The 18,942-nt window shown below is 41.8% G+C and overlaps 1 protein-coding gene across 14 annotated transcripts in view; it reads right to left on the reverse strand.

Annotated features, from left to right (window-relative positions):
- Positions 1-609: 609 nt before the first annotated feature.
- The window catches only part of LOC129823057 (protein 4.1-like), a 107,803-nt gene continuing 89,470 nt past the window's right edge, over positions 610-18,942 (reverse strand). For 11 of the 14 annotated variants that reach the window (XM_055881756.1, XM_055881743.1, XM_055881749.1 and 8 more), the window contains 7 exons: positions 17,718-17,837; positions 12,559-12,705; positions 9,860-9,979; positions 9,525-9,617; positions 8,094-8,174; positions 5,610-5,726; positions 610-2,221 (listed from right to left, as the gene is read on the reverse strand). In XM_055881756.1, coding sequence (XP_055737731.1) covers positions 5,616-5,726; positions 8,094-8,174; positions 9,525-9,617; positions 9,860-9,979; positions 12,559-12,705; positions 17,718-17,837 — 672 coding nt within the window. In that variant the 3' untranslated portion in view covers positions 610-2,221; positions 5,610-5,615. The remainder of the gene's footprint in view (positions 2,222-5,609; positions 5,727-8,093; positions 8,175-9,524; positions 9,618-9,859; positions 9,980-12,558; positions 12,706-17,717; positions 17,838-18,942) is intronic. The other 3 variants (XM_055881751.1, XM_055881755.1, XM_055881750.1) reach the window with 2 other exon arrangements.

The raw sequence follows: 18,942 nt of genomic DNA on the forward strand, positions 1-18,942 counted from the left end.
CTGTACACTCCAACACATCTATGGTTCAAAAGGCAAATTTCGCGACAAACAGCTATAAGCATCCAGCATCCTTTGAGCAGGGTGATCACAAAGCAGTCTGGCTGATCCTGGATAGGTAGCACTCCTACTTCGAGATGCTTCTAGTTTCTGACTGGTTAGGTCCCTCTAGACAATACTGTTGTGGAACTGAATTATCATATTACATTTCAGTTTCCCACCAAACACTGCTTCTCAAATGAGTCATTCAAAGTAACTGTCTTGTTGATGGACATTTGGCTTGGTTAGGAACATTACTAGTCTGTCACACACAACCAAAGTGATTTACACCTTAACTTGCAACACATGACTGTAACCGGACTCTGCACTTGTGTTCGGTGAAAGTACAATCAGCCATTTTGTCACGCCTTTCCTTCTAATGGTGTTCCTTTCGTTAAATAACTCGTAGCTTGTTAGAAGAAGAGAAGAGCAGTGGGCTCGTGTCACTCTGAACTGGTTGTGATACTGTAAATGGCTTCACTGTAGAGTTACGGCCATGAGTTTATGAGAGCACAACCACCAATACATTTTCAGCGATTGACGAAAAAAAAAAAAAAAATAGATCCAACAATATGTATTTATCCATTTATTTATCTTGTGGGAAACACATTCAACAAGGATGGTTTTTACAGCTGATGATTTGAAAGGGTGGGATCAGAGGCATCATGATCCCAATATCTCTGAGGGGTCACTGATGACTCCATAATGTCTTAATATTCATTCTATAAGACACTGCTAATTATGTATTCTCATCCCAGTGGATGATATTAAGGGGGGCATGTGCCACCCGATGGTGCCAACTCAGGTTCGATGGGCATGATGCCTCTGTGTGGGAGAAACCAAGCACACAAACACACACTGCAGGCTTGTACTTGAGGTTGTTGTCTGTCCATTCTGCACAGTTTTAAGGCTTGGATGTGCCACACAGGGATGAGGAGGATTCTGGGTAGGACTTAAAGGAAAATGTTGACACAGTCCCAACATGTTTTGCTTGTCAACAATCAAGTTTTCAAGATATGTAACTTTAAAAATACAGAAATCATCCCTGTATGATGCATCATATGACGCAAAACGCAGCATCATAGGATGCAAATGTATCATACAGGGATGATTTCTGTATTTTCAAAGTTACATATCTTGAAAACTTGATTGTTGACAAGCAAAACATGTTGGGACTGTGTTAACAATGGACTAATGAAACAAATACCAAAATATTGTTTTTGGGTGGAATTTTCCTTTAAGAATGTGTTTGAACAATTATGTATCTAAAATTGCATCATATTCCCTATATAGTACACTACTTATGACCAGAGCCCATATGGAATAGGGTATAATTTCAGATACAAGCCAACAAGAAAGTACAATCAACAGTGTAAAGACACATACTGTATTATAAGGGGTTTCTTAATCACCTCAGAGGTCACAGTAATGGAGTCTGTTTAACTTTTCCTGCTAACTAACACTTATACAAAATTTTGCCTCATCATCCTCATCCTCACCTTGTAATTAATGAAAACCAAATAAGCATATTTACAATTAAAGTAAAAACAACAAAATCATCTTTGAGGATGAATGACCTACTAAGCAAATGCACGTACCAGTACCATAGATATTATTGTTGTCTTTTTAAAGGGAATACTCTATGTAAAAATGGATAAAATCAGCATTTGGGATAAATAAGGGGACTTATGACAAGATGAATGCCACATCTATTGCGTGGATAAATATTGTGCCATCTTAGCCTACTATTATACATGTTTCCAAGTGAGCAGTTTGATAATAAATACAACATAATGATCGATACTATCTTAACTCTCATCACATACATTCTTAAACCTTTGAGTCTGAGTTTACAGGTCAAGCAAAACATGTAGAACTTTTGATATATCTTTTTTTTTTTTCTTTTACAAAAATGCAGAATTGTTCCCTTTTCATGCAATATACATGTTCCTATGAAGGTAGCTTTGGAGGTTTGTGTTTGCCAGTAGTGATGGTGAGTGAGTGAGGGAGTGTAGGTGGATGAGGTTAGTTCAGTAGTGGTCGGATGCAGTATTAGTGTCTGCTACAGTGGGGTGCTGTCCGTCGGCAACGCCACTATCCTGCTTGCGTCCCTTACTCTAAACAGCGTGAAGTAACGTTAACAGAATGCTCCCGAAACGTTAGTGAACCCGGTGACCCGTCACTCCTGAAAGAGAGAGAGTATCGTTATAGAGCACGTGCAAAGATGAAACAGATGAACACTCCCATTCTTGTTGAAGGTACATCTTTTTCAGAAGGATGGAAAAAAGGAAATGTTTTATGTTATTGTAGCTGTTATGATTGAAGATAAGAAGAATAGCATGAGAGAGGTCATGTGAATACCAGAGGTCATGTGAATATCAGAGGTCGTGTGAATGGCAGAGGTCGTGTGAATGGCAGAGGTCATGTGAATGGCAGAGGTCGTGTGAATGGCAGAGGTCGTGTGAATGGCAGAGATCGTGTGAATGGCAGAGGTCATGTGAATGGCAGAGGTCATGTGAATATCAGAGGTCGTGTGAATGGCAGAGGTCGTGTGAATGGCAGAGGTCGTGTGAATGGCAGAGGTCGTGTGAATGGCAGAGATCGTGTGAATACCAGAGGTCGTGTGAATATCAGAGGTTGTGTGAATGCCAGAGGTCATGTGAATGCCAGAGGTCGTGTGACTGGCAGAGGTCGTGTGAATGGCAGAGGTCGTGTGAATACCAGAGGTCGTGTGAGTGGCAGAGGTTGTGTGAATGGCAAAGGTCGTGTGAATGCCAGAGGTCGTGTGAATGCCAGAGGTCGTGTGAATGCCAGAGGTCGTGTGAATGCCAAAGGTCGTGTGAATACCAGAGGTCGTGTGAATGGCAGTCAACGGTTTGTTCGTTATCAGCAGAAGAACCTTTTCCATCTAAACCAACACTAATCAGACACAGATTCATACAAGCTGCATGCTAAGACATGACCATTTATTTTAAAGGGTTAATAGACTAGACAGCCCCTGCCAAGCAATATGTCTCTACTACAGCATACAGAAACTTTGACAATAAGAAATGTAAACGGGTGTCTCTCTTGAGCATTATGCCATAATAACCAGAACGAGGGTAAATAATGATATAATGTAGTTCAACACACTGATCAATTAACCCCTCATTTGATAGGAATGAGACAAACTGGCAGTGTGAAAACCAGTACACTACCAGAGATAACACAGATAATTATATAGACAACAATCAAAACCAAACTTGAAATTTAGACAAGACAGTAAAAAATGAATTGCAAACACACAACGTTTGAATTGCTTATTGTCAATAATGGTATGAGAAGCTGAAAGGAAATGCAAACATTAGCACCAATAACATTTCCAGAACAGCCATCACAGGCACAGAAGCCAGCCATGGAAGGCTATAGAGAGACTCCATACAGTATATAGAGAGACTCCATACAGTATATAGAGAGACACCATACAGTATATATAGAGAGACTCCATATAGTATATAGAGACTCCATACAGTATATAGAGAGACTCCATACAGTATATAGAGAGACTCCATACAGGATATATAGAGAGACTCCATACAGTATATAGAGACTCCATACAGTATATAGAGAGACTCCATACAGTATATAGAGAGAGAATCCATACAGTATATAGAGAGACTCCATACAGTATATAGAGAGACTCCATACAGTATATAGAGACTCCATACAGTATATAGAGAGAGACTCCATACAGTATATAGAGACTCCATACAGTATATATATATAGAGAGACTCCATACAGTATATAGAGACTCCATACAGTATATAGAGACTCCATACAGTATATATATATAGAGAGACTCCATACAGTATATATAGTGACTCCATACAGTATATATAGAGAGACTCCATACAGTATATATAGTGACTCCATACAATATATATAGAGAGACTCCATACAGTATATAGAGACTCCATACAGTATATATATATAGAGAGACTCCATACAGTATAGAGAGACTCCATACAGTATATAGAGAGAGACTCCATACAGTATATAGAGAGACTCCATACAGTATATAGAGAGACTCCATACAGTATATATATATAGAGAGACTCCATACAGTATATAGAGACTCCATACAGTATATAGAGACTCCATACAGTATATATATATAGAGAGACTCCATACAGTATATATAGTGACTCCATACAGTATATATAGAGAGACTCCATACAGTATATATAGTGACTCCATACAATATATATAGAGACTCCATACAGTATATAGAGACTCCATACAGTATATATATAGAGAGAGACTCCATACAGTATATATAGTGACTCCATACAATATATATAGAGACTCCATACAGTATATAGAGACTCCATACAGTATATATATATAGAGAGACTCCATACAGTATATAGAGAGACTCCATACAGTATATAGAGACTCCATACAGTATATAGAGACTCCATACAGTATATATAGAGAGACTCCATACAGTATATATATAGAGAGACTCCATACAGTATATATATTGAGAGACTCCATACAGTATATAGAGACTCCATACAGTATATATAGAGAGACTCCATACAGTAAATATAGAGACTCCATACAGTATATAGAGAGAGACTCCATACAGTATATAGAGAGATTGCATACATTATATAGAGAGACTCCATACATTATATAGAGACTCCATACAGTATATATATACACTCCATACAGTATATATCTAGAGACTCCATAAAGTATATAGAGAGACTCCATACAGTATGTAGAGAGACTCCATACAGTATATATAGAGACTCCATACAGTTTATATAGAGAGACTCCATACAGTATATATAAACTCCATACAGTATATAGAGAGACTCCATACAGTAAATATAGAGAGACACCATACAGTAAATAGAGACGCCATACAGTATATATAGAGAGACTCCATACAGTATATATAAACTCCATACAGTATATAGAGAGACTCAATACAGTAAATATAGACTCCATACAGTAAATATATAGACAGTCCATACAGTAAATACAGAGACTCCATACAGTAAATACAGAGACTCCATACAGTAAATATAGAGACTCCATACAGTATATATAGACTGCATACAGTAAATATATAGAGACTCCATACAGTATATATATAGACACTCCATACAGTAAATACAGAGACTCCATACAGTAAATATAGAGACTCCATACAGTTTATATAGAGACTCCATCCAGTATATATAGAGAGACTCCATACAGTATATATAGAGAGAGAGACTCCATACAGTATATATAGAGACTCCATACAGTATATGTATATATATATGAGAGAGAGACTCCATCCACACAGAAGGAATCATGATACTATAGTTGACTGTGGAGAGGGAGAGGACTGTGGAAAGCTGAAAGCAGCCCCAGGTTAGTACAGCAAGCTGAGCATCGAGCAGCCCTATGGGGAAGCCGGTGACTGTAGACAGCACAAGAAGCAGAGGATGGATGTGGAGGGAATGGAGAGGGTTACTTGTCAGTGTCCTGCCAGCCAGACCCAGCCGTCACAGACCGGCCGACGTGGTCCCCTTACCTGCGGTCACTCTTCGCCCTCCTCGGGCGTGATCTCAGTCTCTTTGTGGACCACTACTTTGGTCACTGACATGTCAGGGTGCTGCTCTTTGGCCTCCTTTATGGCCTGAGCCAAGGCCTACAGACAGACAGACATTATGCCAAACACCCCATGGAGGGAAACAGAGAGGAAGGTGGAATGGGCATGATCATAATCACAAGGGCAAGGGCTGGACTAGTCACAGTGAGGTTGGGTATACCTCCTTCACAGTGAGGTTGGGTATACCTCCTTCACAGTGAGGTTGGGTATACCTCCTTCACAGTGAGGTTGGGTATACCTCCTTCACAGTGTGGTTGGGTATACCTCCTTCACAGTGTGGTTGGGGATACCTCCTTCACTGTGTGGTTGGGTATACCTCCTTCACAGTGTGGTTGGGTATACCTCCTTCACAGTGTGGTTGGGGATACCTCCTTCACAGTGTGGTTGGGTATACCTCCATCACTGTGTGGTTGGGTATACCTCCTTCACTGTGTGGTTGGGTATACCTCCTTCACAGTGTGGTTGGGGATACCTCCTTCACAGTGTGGTTGGGTATACCTCCTTCACAGTGTGGTTGGGTATACCTCCTTCACAGTGTGGTTGGGTATACCTCCTTCACAGTGTGGTTGGGGATACCTCCTTCACAGTGTGGTTGGGGATACCTCCTTCACAGTGTGGTTGGGGATACCTCCTTCACAGTGTGGTTGGGGATACCTCCATCACTGTGTGGTTGGGTATACCTCCTTCACAGTGTGGTTGGGGATACCTCCTTCACAGTGTGGTTGGGGATACCTCCTTCACAGTGTGGTTGGGGATACCTCCTTCACAGTGTGGATGGGTATACCTCCTTCACAGTGTGGTTGGGGATACCTCCATCACTGTGTGGTTGGGTATACCTCCTTCACAGTGTGGTTGGGGATACCTCCTTCACAGTGTGGTTGGGTATACCTCCGTCACCGTGTGTGTGAACACCTCCGTCACCGTGTGTGTGAACACCTCCGTCACTGTGTGTGAACACCTCCGTCACCGTGTGTGTGAACACCTCCGTCACCGTGTGTGTGAACACCTCCGTCACTGTGTGTGAGAACACCTCCGTCACCGTGTGTGTGAACACCTCCGTCACTGTGTGTGAACACCTCCGTCACTGTGTTTGTGAACACCTCCGTCACTGTGTGTGTGAACACCCCCGTCACTGTGTGTGAGAACACCTCCGTCACTGTGTGTGAGAACACCTCCGTCACTGTGTGTGAACACCCCCGTCACTGTGTGTGAGAACACCTCCGTCACTGTGTGTGAGAACACCTCCGTCACTGTGTGTGAACACCCCCGTCACTGTGTGTGTGAACACCTCCGTCACTGTGTGTGAGAACACCTCCGTCACTGTGTGTGAGAACACCTCCGTCACTGTGTGTGTGAGAACACCTCCGTCACTGTGTGTGTGAACACCTCCGTCACTGTGTGTGTGAGAACACATCCGTCACTGTGTGTGTGAACACCTCCGTCACTGTGTGTGTGAACACCTCCGTCACTGTGTGTGAGAACACCCCCGTCACTGTGTGTGAGAACACCTCCGTCACTGTGTGTGAGAACACTTCCGTCACTGTGTGTGTGAACACCTCCGTCACTGTGTGTGAACACCTCCGTCACCGTGTGTGTGAACACCTCCGTCACTGTGTGTGAGAACACATCCGTCACTGTGTGTGAGAACACCTCCGTCACTGTGTGTGAGAACACCTCCGTCACTGTGTGTGTGTGAACACCTCCGTTACTGTGTGTGAACACCTCCGTCACTGTGTGTGTGAACACCTCCGTCACTGTGTGTGAGACTGTCACTGTGTGTGTGAACACCTCCGTCACTGTGTGTGTGAGAAGACCTCCGTCACTGTGTGTGAGACTGTCACTGTGTGTGTGAACACCTCCGTCACTGTGTGTGTGAGAAGACCTCCGTCACTGTGTGTGAGAAGACCTCCGTCACTGTGTGTGAGAACACCTCCGTCACTGTGTGTGAGAACACCTCCTTCACTGTGTGTGAGAACACCTCCGTCACTGTGTGTGAGAACACCTCCGTCACTGTGTGTGAACACCTCCGTCACTGTGTGTGAGAACACCTCCGTCACTGTGTGTGTGAACAACGACTTTAAGACATCATCGAAAATACTTTATATTGTTATCTGGTCACATTACAACCAGATAAAGACGTATTTTTCTGGTTACTAAAAAGACGATAACAAAACTTGTTACAACTAGTATACAGCGGGACCATGACATCATAAAAGACGGCATAATGATCTCTTTGCCACCAGTTTGTTCGTCGGGTAGGGGACCAAATATCTTGACATCAGCAATGTCTCCAGTTACCAATCGTCTTGTTAAAATAGCTAAGCCTATTTAGTAGCTGTAAGGATACTTAGGATGCATGCTAGAGGACACACAGTGAAAGAGTGAAGAAACAGTATATCCTTTTACCTCGTCATGGTCCATGTCTGCATCACCCGAGATTACGATTCTCTTCTCGATCCTGGTTTCAGAGATGCCTCCTTTCACAGTCTGGAAAAAATGTAATTGAATTTGAGGTATATTTCAGACGTGGAACAACAAAGCCTAAAGGAACCCACAGCTGTAGTATTGGAAGCACCAAGCTTGAAACCAACTGAGCCAATGGAACCACCTAATTAATAGTGAAATGATGCACCACTAACAAACCAGTGGAATCCATATCCACGCCCTATTCACTCATACAGTATGCTACCCATGCCACTGGGTCGTTCCACAAAACTAGTCCCTTTTGGGGAGTGGAACTTGGTGAATTTTAATTTTAACATTCTGTCATAAAGATAACATGTTCAATTTAAAAAACAAAAAAACAAATGGACTACAGTAAGTGCCAAATATAGTAACAGGGTTGACAATTTAATTTCAAATCAGACGTAAATCCCCTTGTGACAGGGGGAATGGAAGCTTGTTGAATGCAAGCTTCACAAAAAAAAAGGAAATTGTAATTTTTTTAATAAAATGCCTGTCTATTTATTGGTAACAGGGTTGAAGTGTAATGCTCAAACTGCTTTCCAACACAAAACACCAGAAAATGTCAAACATAGTAGAACCAGCTCACCTGTTTTTACACTATGATTGGACTATTAGATGTTCAAGGTATTTTTTTTTTAAGGAATAATTTCATCTTATTAAAACGAGAGTTCAGTTCACGTAACAGGGTTGACCTTAAAATGAGGGACAGACGTAAATGAATCATTAATCACATTAAATAAATAATAATCTTTAGAAATTACTTTGTCAAAGAAATAAAATAACTTGGGCTTTACAATGATGGTGAAAACCTGGAGAAGTTTTGGAGTTTAAGTGGGTTAAAATCTTCCTAAAAGTCACAGAGGGTGCACGGAGGGACATGTCAAAATGCTGGATTTATTAATATAAACATTCTGTTTAATTTATTTGTCTATGCGGTCTATATTAAAAGGCACTTCATTTAATATATCAGGCTTTTAAAATGCAATATTGGTGTCACGTATACTCCCTTTCCGGCCTCTAGGTCATCAGGCTGCTGAATATCCCGCACCCCTGTCACCATCGTCTCACGCACCTCACCTGGACTCCATCACCTCCTTGATTATCTTCCCTATATCTGTCCCTCCTCTTGGTTCTTTCCTCAGGTGTTATTGACTCTGTTTTCATGTCGGTGCGTTTGTTTGTGTTACGTGTTTATTGTTGTGTTTATTTATTAAAACACTCCCTGAACTTGCTTCCCGACTCTCAGCGCGCTCGTTACAATTGGTGCACAATTTAAACTTAAAATATCAAAGGGACACAAAAGGGACTCATGGATAAAGCAGCGGTGAATGACAGTGGCACCCCTCTGAGTTGAGGTCAGGTAGTATCTACCTTGGTGATATGTGTGGTTGTGGTGGTGCTGGTGGTGTCTGAGGTGATGGTCTGGGCGCTCATCAACACCCCCGCCTCAGGATCAGCTTCAGCCTGGAACAACATAGACACAATTCATCATCTCAATTGGATGGAAGAACAGGGTCGTATTCCTTAGGCACCAAATGTTGTAAAACAGATTGAAACAAGGAGGAACTACTTGGACGTTTTTTGTTGCAATTAGAGTTTTACAACATTTTCCATTGTGTGCCCTAATGAACACTACCCAGGTCAAAAAGTATATGAGAATATCCAGAATAGAGCATGAGACATAAGTCTGACGAGAGGGCCTTTACCTCTAGTGACTGGTATGTGACAGTTTTCATTTCCGTGTGTATTACAGGGACCCCATGGGTCACATCCACCACGTCTGCCCTGTTGAAGGTTAGGACCTCTGGAGCCTCCAGCACAGACAACTGAGAGAGAGAGAGAGAGAGAGAGAGAGTGAGAGAGAGTGTGTGTGTGAGAGAGAGGGGGGGGGATAGAGTGAGAGAAATAGAGAGAGAGGGATATAGAGAGAGAGCGAGAAGGATAGAAGGAGAGAGAGGGAGGGATAGAGAGAGAGAGAGAAATAAAGAGAGGGGTGGAGAGAGAGGGAGAGAGAGAGTGAGAGAGAGAGAGAGAAAGAGAGGGGGGATAGAGTGAGAGAAATAGAGGGAGAGGGATATATAGAGAGAGCGAGAGGGATAGAGAGAGAGAGGGAGGGATAAAAATAAAGAGAGGGATGGAGAGAGAGGGAGAGAGAGAGAGAGGGAGAGAGATAGAAACAGAGAAATAAAGAGAGATAGAGAGGGATAGAGAGAGAAATAAAGACAGGGATGGAGAAAGAGGAATAGAGAGAGCGGGGGAGAGAAAGAGATATGGATAGAGAGAGAGAGAGAGGGAAAGAGAGAGAGAGAGAGTGAGAGAGAGAGAGAGAGAGACAGAGAGAGGGAGAGAGAGATAAATGAGAAATGAAAATGGGGCAGAAAATAAGATTTCACCCTTATATTTATTTATACACACACAGGCAATCATGTTTGCATGCTCACACACAATTACATTGTCACCGTCTGTCTACAGGACACACAAGCAATTAATGAATGAATTGAAAGGTCATAGAAAGAGGAAAGGGAAAGTTCTGAAGGACTGGCTGTTCATGAGGACCATTCTCTCTCTGATAGAATATTTATACAATTATCAAAATGAATCAAATCAAAATGATAACATAAAATCCCGAAAGCAAATAGCAGAGATGTTGTTATAAAATAAATAGTCATTTTTTTAAATTATGATGGAAGGGGCTACGACACTTAGTGCATCATCCTGGACCATTCACTAAGAATTCATCACAGTTCACCACAGAGTAAGTCTTATGTGGGATTGTGGAAGCATATTAATTCATTTAGGAGAAAGCCAAATGGGTCTACCTGGCAGGATTGTATTTATAAACTGAAACGGTTCACATAATTGAAAACGTCTGTGGACCGATAGACAATAATCCTGCAACAGACCGCTATCTATTCAATCTGTGCTTCTCATAGACGTGTGTCCATAAAACATTCTAATTCATTGCTGCTCATGATTGCCACAAAGGTAATCTACACTGAGTAAAACATGAAGAACAGCTGCTCTTTCCATGACATAGACGGACCAGATGATTCCAGGTGAAAGATATGATCCCTTATTGATGTCACTTGTTAAATCCACTTCAGTCAGTGTAGATGAAGGGGAGGAGACAGGTTAAAGAAACATGTTTAAGCTGTCTAGCAACTGAATATTAGGAAGGTGTTCTTAATGTTTTAAGATACTCAGTGTATCTGAACATTGAGGAAATAGAGCAACAACAAGTCAGGAAGAAATAAACTGTTTCCACTATGATACTGTGTGTATATGTGCAGCTCTAAAATATTATAGCGTTTATAGTGGCGCTGTAAGAACAAACACAGGCCTGCATACACACAATCACACACGCAAGAAGTCCCTCTATGCAATCTTCAACCGTTTTCAATACCTCCCTGGCTGATAGATACAGTAGCATACAGTATGTACAGCCTGCCTGGCCATCTTAATGCTTTCCAATAGAAAACCCAGTGGGCAGGAACAGGGACAGGAAACAGGGAAAAGGACAGTCTCCCACCTGCACATCACTGAACACACAGCAGCACAGGCTGGCTGACTGCTACTATTGGCAAAGAGGAGGGTCAGGACTGGGGGAGTTGGGTAGCTGATTCTGTGGTAATACGACCAAGATTGGGATAAATTGCGTGCTTCCTGCTTATTGGCACTACTAGCTAATGGGAGGCCAAGATTGGGATCATTTGGGGAGAATCTTTCCAGTGATATTACAGGGGAATGGGAAGGCAAGACTGCAACAGATTGAGCACTTTCTAAATAGCATGGGCAAAAAGGAATATGAGACAGGAGTAGCTTTTCCAGTGCTATTGTAGACAAGTGGGAAGGACAGTTAAGGATAGTTTAGGGGGGCACTTATGGAGAGGTACTACAGGTCAATGGGGCAACTAGGGAACATTTTGGGGCTCTTTTGGGGTGTTACCTCCGAGTGAGCCCTTGCAGCAGCTACCTCCCCACTGAGACTCTGCCAGGACGCTCCAATAGGAGAGGGGTGCACGGGGGAGGGGGGCACGAAGCACCCTCTCCAGTCTTGGCTGTTCTCCTTCTCCGCTTCCTCCTCTGAGACTGACCCTGCTGACTCCTCTCCCTCTGACTGACTGTCCAGCCCAAGGCCTAGGCTTCCACCCGAGCCTGGGGCTGGAGTTTTCTCCTCGGCCTCCGCCTGCTTCACCGCCGCCCCTATAGCCTTGTCCACGGCAGCCTTGGCTGCGGCAGTCAGGGCCGGCCCCGCCGAGGCTACGCTAGCGGCGTCACTAGTGTCACTTGCCTCGCTTGGCGTGTCTGAGTCGTCAGAGTGGTCATCATGCATACTCAGCCCTGTAAACCCCAGCATGGACTGAGGCCTATCGTCCTCTATCCCTTCCAGTGAGTCTGTCTCTACCTGCTCAGTCTGATGCTCTGCCTGGTTCTGCAAGTTGTCAGGCTGTTCTGGCTGTGCCGACTTCAGCTCAGGCTGGTCCTGGTCTTTTTCTTGTTGGGATGATACCACCTCTGTCTGCAGCACGATCCGCTCCACCTTCTCTGTTGTCTAACAAAGGAAACAAACAAGACATCACCAACAGTCTTCTTGAACCTTCAATATGGATTGAATCTACAGTAGTATGGAAGCAGATGAAAAAATAGCATGAATCTGTAGGGTGTCCAATCAAAAACACATCTTTTGACCAATGAGTAAACTAATATTATGTGTGCAGATAGTCCTCTAAGAAAAACCAATGGTCCAAACCTCATGTCTCTATCATAATCCATTCAAAAGTGATTGGAGTTTTTACCGTTGTTAGATGGCTTAGATTAGGGAGGCCAGAGGGGAAAAAGTGGTCAGAAATCAGGAAAAGTGCATTGTGTCAGCTAGGCTGGATGCCGTGCAAGAATTAAGGCTATTGGCTACCTGACAGGCTCACTTTCCCTTTGAACTGGTCATCTTTCTTCTCGAATCCGTAGGACATAAAACAATATAGAGGTAAGATAGATATTGATTTTGAGACATGACATGTAGTATTTTCATATTTAAGTATACACTTTATTTTAATTCGAAATTCCTGTTATTATTAGACTTCTCACAAAAACAAGCATATCTCTATAAATTTCAACGGAGCACTGAGTGTATACCAAGCGTTTCATTTTTAAAGCCTTTTACATTTAATTCAGCTCGTGTCATGCTAATTTATATATTTTTGCGACCCTAGGAAACAACTTTGAAGACGACCACAAGATATAAAATCCGCAACAGTTGTTATAAGAAACCTGTAACCTCTATGTCAACAGTTGTTATAAGAAACCTGCACCTCTATGTCAACAGTTGTTATAAGAAACCTGCACCTCAATGTCAACAGTTGTTATAAGAAACCTGCACCTCAATGTCAACAGTTGTTATAAGAAACCTGTACCTCTATGTCAACAGTTGTTCTAAGAAACCTGCACCTCTATGTCAACAGTTGTTATAAGAAACCTGCACCTCAATGTCAACAGTTGTTATAAGAAACCTGTACCTCTATGTCAACAGTTGTTCTAAGAAACCTGCACCTCTATGTCAACAGTTGTTATAAGAAACCTGTACCTCTATGTCAACAGTTGTTATAAGAAACCTGCACCTCTATGTCAACAGTTGTTATAAGAAACCTGCACCTCAATGTCAACAGTTGTTATAAGAAACCTGCACCTCTATGTCAACAGTTGTTATAAGAAACCTGCACCTCTATGTCAACAGTTGTTATAAGAAACCTGCATCTCTATGTCAACAGTTGTTCTAAGAAACCTGCACCTCTATGTCAACAGTTGTTATAAGAAACCTGCACCTCTATGTCAACAGTTGTTATAAGAAACCTGCACCTCTATGTCAACAGTTGTTATAAGAAACCTGCGCCTCAATGTCAACAGTTGTTATAAGAAACCTGCACCTCTATGTCAACAGTTGTTATAAGAAACCTGCACCTCTATGTCAACAGTTGTTATAAGAAACCTGCATCTCTATGTCAACAGTTGTTATAAGAAACCTGCACCTCAATGTCAACAGTTGTTATAAAAAACCTGCACCTCTATGTCAACAGTTGTTATAAGAAACCTGCACCTCTATGTCAACAGTTGTTATAAGAAACCTGTACCTCTATGTCAACAGTTGTTATAAGAAACCTGCACCTCTATGTCAACAGTTGTTATAAGAAACCTGTACCTCTATGTCAACAGTTGTTATAAGAAACCTGCACCTCTATGTCAACAATTATAAGAAACCTGCACCTCTATGTCAACAGTTTTTATAAGAAACCTGCACCTCAATGTCAACAGTTGTTATAAGAAACCTGCACCTCAATGTCAACAGTTGTTATAAGAAACCTGCACCCTATGTCAACAGTTGTTATAAGAAACCTGTACCTCTATGTCAACAGTTGTTATAAGAAACCTGCACCTCTATGTCAACAGTTATTATAAGAAACCTGCACCTCTATGTCAACAGTTGTTATAAGAAACCTGCACCTCTATGTCAACAGTTGTTATAAGAAACCTGTACCTCTATGTCAACAGTTGTTATAAGAAACCTGCACCTCTATGTCAACAATTATAAGAAACCTGCACCTCTATGTCAACAGTTGTTATAAGAAACCTGCACCTCAATGTCAACAGTTGTTATAAGAAACCTGCACCTCAATGTCAACAGTTGTTATAAGAAACCTGCACCCTATGTCAACAGTTGTTATAAGAAACCTGTACCTCTATGTCAACAGTTGTTATAAGAAACCTGCACCTCTATGTCAACAGTTATTATAAGAAACCTGCACCTCTATGTCAACAGTTGTTATAAGAAACCTGTAACCTCTATGTCAACAGTTGTTATAAGAAACCTGCACCTCTATGTCAACAGTTGTTATAAGAAACCTGCACCTCAATGTCAACAGTTGTTATAAGAAACCTGTAACCTCTATGTCAACAGTTGTTATAAGAAACCTGCACCTCTATGTCAACAGTTGTTATAAGAAACCTGTACCTCTATGTCAACAGTTGTTATAAGAAACCTGCACCTCTATGTCAACAGTTGTTATAAGAAACCTGCACCTCAATGTCAACAGTTGTTATAAGAAACCTGTACCTCTATGTCAACAGTTGTTCTAAGAATCCTGCACCTCTATGTCAACAGTTGTTATAAGAAACCTGCACCTCTATGTCAACAGTTGTTATAAGAAACCTGTACCTCTATGTCAACAGTTGTTATAAGAAACCTGTACCTCTATGTCAACAGTTGTTATAAGAAACCTGCACCTCTATGTCAACAGTTGTTATAAGAAACCTGCACCTCTATGTCAACAGTTGTTATAAGAAACCTGTACCTCTATGTCAACAGTTGTTATAAGAAACCTGCACCTCTATGTCAACAATTATAAGAAACCTGCACCTCTATGTCAACAGTTTTTATAAGAAACCTGCACCTCAATGTCAACAGTTGTTATAAGAAACCTGCACCTCAATGTCAACAGTTGTTATAAGAAACCTGCACCCTATGTCAACAGTTGTTATAAGAAACCTGTACCTCTATGTCAACAGTTGTTATAAGAAACCTGCACCTCTATGTCAACAGTTATTATAAGAAACCTGCACCTCTATGTCAACAGTTGTTATAAGAAACCTGCACCTCTATGTCAACAGTTGTTATAAGAAACCTGCACCTCAATGTCAACAGTTGTTATAAGAAACCTGCACCTCAATGTCAACAGTTGTTATAAGAAACCTGCACCCTATGTCAACAGTTGTTATAAGAAACCTGTACCTCTATGTCAACAGTTGTTATAAGAAACCTGCACCTCTATGTCAACAGTTATTATAAGAAACCTGCACCTCTGTCAACAGTTGTTATAAGAAACCTGTAACCTCTATGTCAACAGTTGTTATAAGAAACCTGCACCTCTATGTCAACAGTTGTTATAAGAAACCTGCACCTCAATGTCAACAGTTGTTATAAGAAACCTGTAACCTCTATGTCAACAGTTGTTATAAGAAACCTGCACCTCTATGTCAACAGTTGTTATAAGAAACCTGTACCTCTATGTCAACAGTTGTTATAAGAAACCTGCACCTCTATGTCAACAGTTGTTATAAGAAACCTGCACCTCAATGTCAACAGTTGTTCTAAGAATCCTGCACCTCTATGTCAACAGTTGTTATAAGAAACCTGCACCTCAATGTCAACAGTTGTTATAAGAAACCTGCACCTCTATGTCAACAGTTGTTATAAGAAACCTGCACCTCTATGTCAACAGTTGTTATAAGAAACCTGCACCTCTATGTCAACAGTTGTTATAAGAAACCTGCACCTCAATGTCAACAGTTGTTATAAGAAACCTGTAACCTCTATGTCAACAGTTGTTATAAGAAACCTGCACCTCTATGTCAACAGTTGTTATAAGAAACCTGCACCTCTATGTCAACAGGTGCTTATTATTGGTGCTTATTTATTATTATTATCTTGGTGCTTATTATTGGATGTTGGAGGAAAAGTTCACACTGAATGATTTAGAACGTGAATAATTATATTTGTTTTTTGGTAAAAATGTATTTTAGATCACAAGGAAGTGAAATTTCATCACCAAAGCAAGTTTTCAGCCACTCTGGGCAGAGTGGGTGGATAACCTAGAATCTGCTTCCATACAGTAGGGAAGGGTTACTTCATATGTTAGTACCGATGTGATCTTTCTGAATACATGTTTAAATCATTTAACATGCTGTGCATTGGATGATTGCTTTGTTCCCCACTTTCAGGTATCAAAATGACCTAAAGGTGGAGTAGCGTTGCAAAATCAAATATGCCGGGTGGGTAACGCTCTCACATTCCTCTTCAATAAGGCCCCAGGACCATGTGGTGCCTCTGTCTAGACAAACCATTCCTCTTCAATAAGGCCCCAGGACCATGTGGTGCCTCTGACTAGACAAACCATTCCTCTTCAATAAGGCCCCAGGACCATGTGGTGCCTCTGTCTAGACAAACCAATCCCCTTCAATAAGGCCCCAGGACCATGTGGTGCCTCTGACTAGACAAAACATTCCTCTTCAATAAGGCCCCAGGACCATGTGGTGCCTCTGTCTAGACAAAACATTCCTCCTCAATAAGGCCCCAGGACCATGTGGTGCCTCTGTCTAGACAAACCATTCCTCTTCAATAAGGCCCCAGGACCATGTGGTGCCTCTGACTAGACAAACCATTCCTCTTCAATAAGGCCCCAGGACCATGTGGTGCCTCTGTCTAGACAAAACATTCCTCCTCATAAACCTGTCCACTGTTTTAATAGCCGGCAGGAAGGACGGACGGACAGGGGATAGAAAAGCCTGACAGACAACACAGTGGCTACAGTGACAACATTTCCTCAACAACAAGAACAAACACATCAGTGACAAACAGTACAGATACTGAACAGGTATTTTGCAAAAGAGATGCTATCTCAATGAGAATAACCGGTATAAAAGGTAAAAAAAGAATTTATAGATATGCATGCACTACAACTGTTGTCATCACGTTTGTTGAGTTGTATATTATCTATATATGGTATAAGAGGCCACCTTAAACACGGTCTGACTAAAGGCAGGCGAAGCAGTCCAGACCCGCGTGCTGGTCTGATCTCTGGCCGACTGTAAGAGAGCGGTGAGCTCCGGGGACATCTCCTCAAAGGTCGGCTTTGGCTGAGCAGACAGAGAGATGGGGAGAGTCAACACAACAGGAGTAGAAGAGAGACACACACACAGTTAGATACTGTACGTACATAGGAGAGACAAAGAGACAGGTCTTTCACACAATGCCCAGACACAAGCTCAGGGGACGGGGGGGTTGGACGGGAATATTCATAAGAGCATTGAGGTGATGATTGATAGCTAAGAAAGGTATACTTAGAAGATTGGGTTTGTCAAATTTTATTCTAAAGGATTCAAAAATAATTATGTCAATCACAACCTAGATTGATTTCCTTCTATACAACAATGCAAGAATTACAAAGGTTTCATCAAATTGGTTTCCAACTATTTTAATTCAGTTTGTATGCTATAATATGCAACTCGGAGCAATGCATTTCTTTTACAGAGCACATGGGTAGAAACACCATCCTGTGACATGTCAATCACTGAACTCGAGTTGTTTTTCTCTTGAGAATGTCAGTCATAAAGGCAATAGGTAAGACAGACAAGAGTGTCTTGTGTGTCGGAGGGCCTCCTCTTATGAATAGGGCCAATATCATCATGTCAGATCAAGCTGCAGAGAGGTCAGAGAGAGCAAACCCAGGGAAGTCAAAGTAAAAGTGGCAGGACTGAAGCAATCAGTGGCATACCAACCATAGCATACCGTACCATAAGCCAAAGTGGGAAGCATTCATTTGGTGTGGCTAGCAGCATGGGGACCAGCTTAAAACAAAACACGATTTTCATTTACAAATCGAAATGAAAGAGGTAAACAAATGCCAGTACCCATGGAGCAGCAAGTTTGGCTAAGACAAGCAGTGAACAAATAACATCAAATACAGTGGCAAAGGGATCAAATAAACAGAGCAAACTATAGAAAGAAAAAACAGACTCCCATGCAATTCCCATGAACATTCAGTCGAGTGCAAAACAGCGCCGGGTCCAGCCTTGTTGCAGTGGATAAGACAACCAAACAGGCTGGGGCGGAAGTAGCTTGAGGATAAAGTGGGGGATTAGGGAGAGGGGGAAGAGGAAGTAGCTTGAGGATAAAGTGGGGGATTAGGGAGAGGGGGGGAAGAGGAAGTAGCTTGAGGATAAAGTGGGGGGTTAGGGAGAG

The sequence above is a fragment of the Salvelinus fontinalis genome, chromosome 25 (genome assembly GCF_029448725.1).
Source record: "Salvelinus fontinalis isolate EN_2023a chromosome 25, ASM2944872v1, whole genome shotgun sequence".
NCBI classification, from domain to species: domain Eukaryota; kingdom Metazoa; phylum Chordata; class Actinopteri; order Salmoniformes; family Salmonidae; genus Salvelinus; species Salvelinus fontinalis.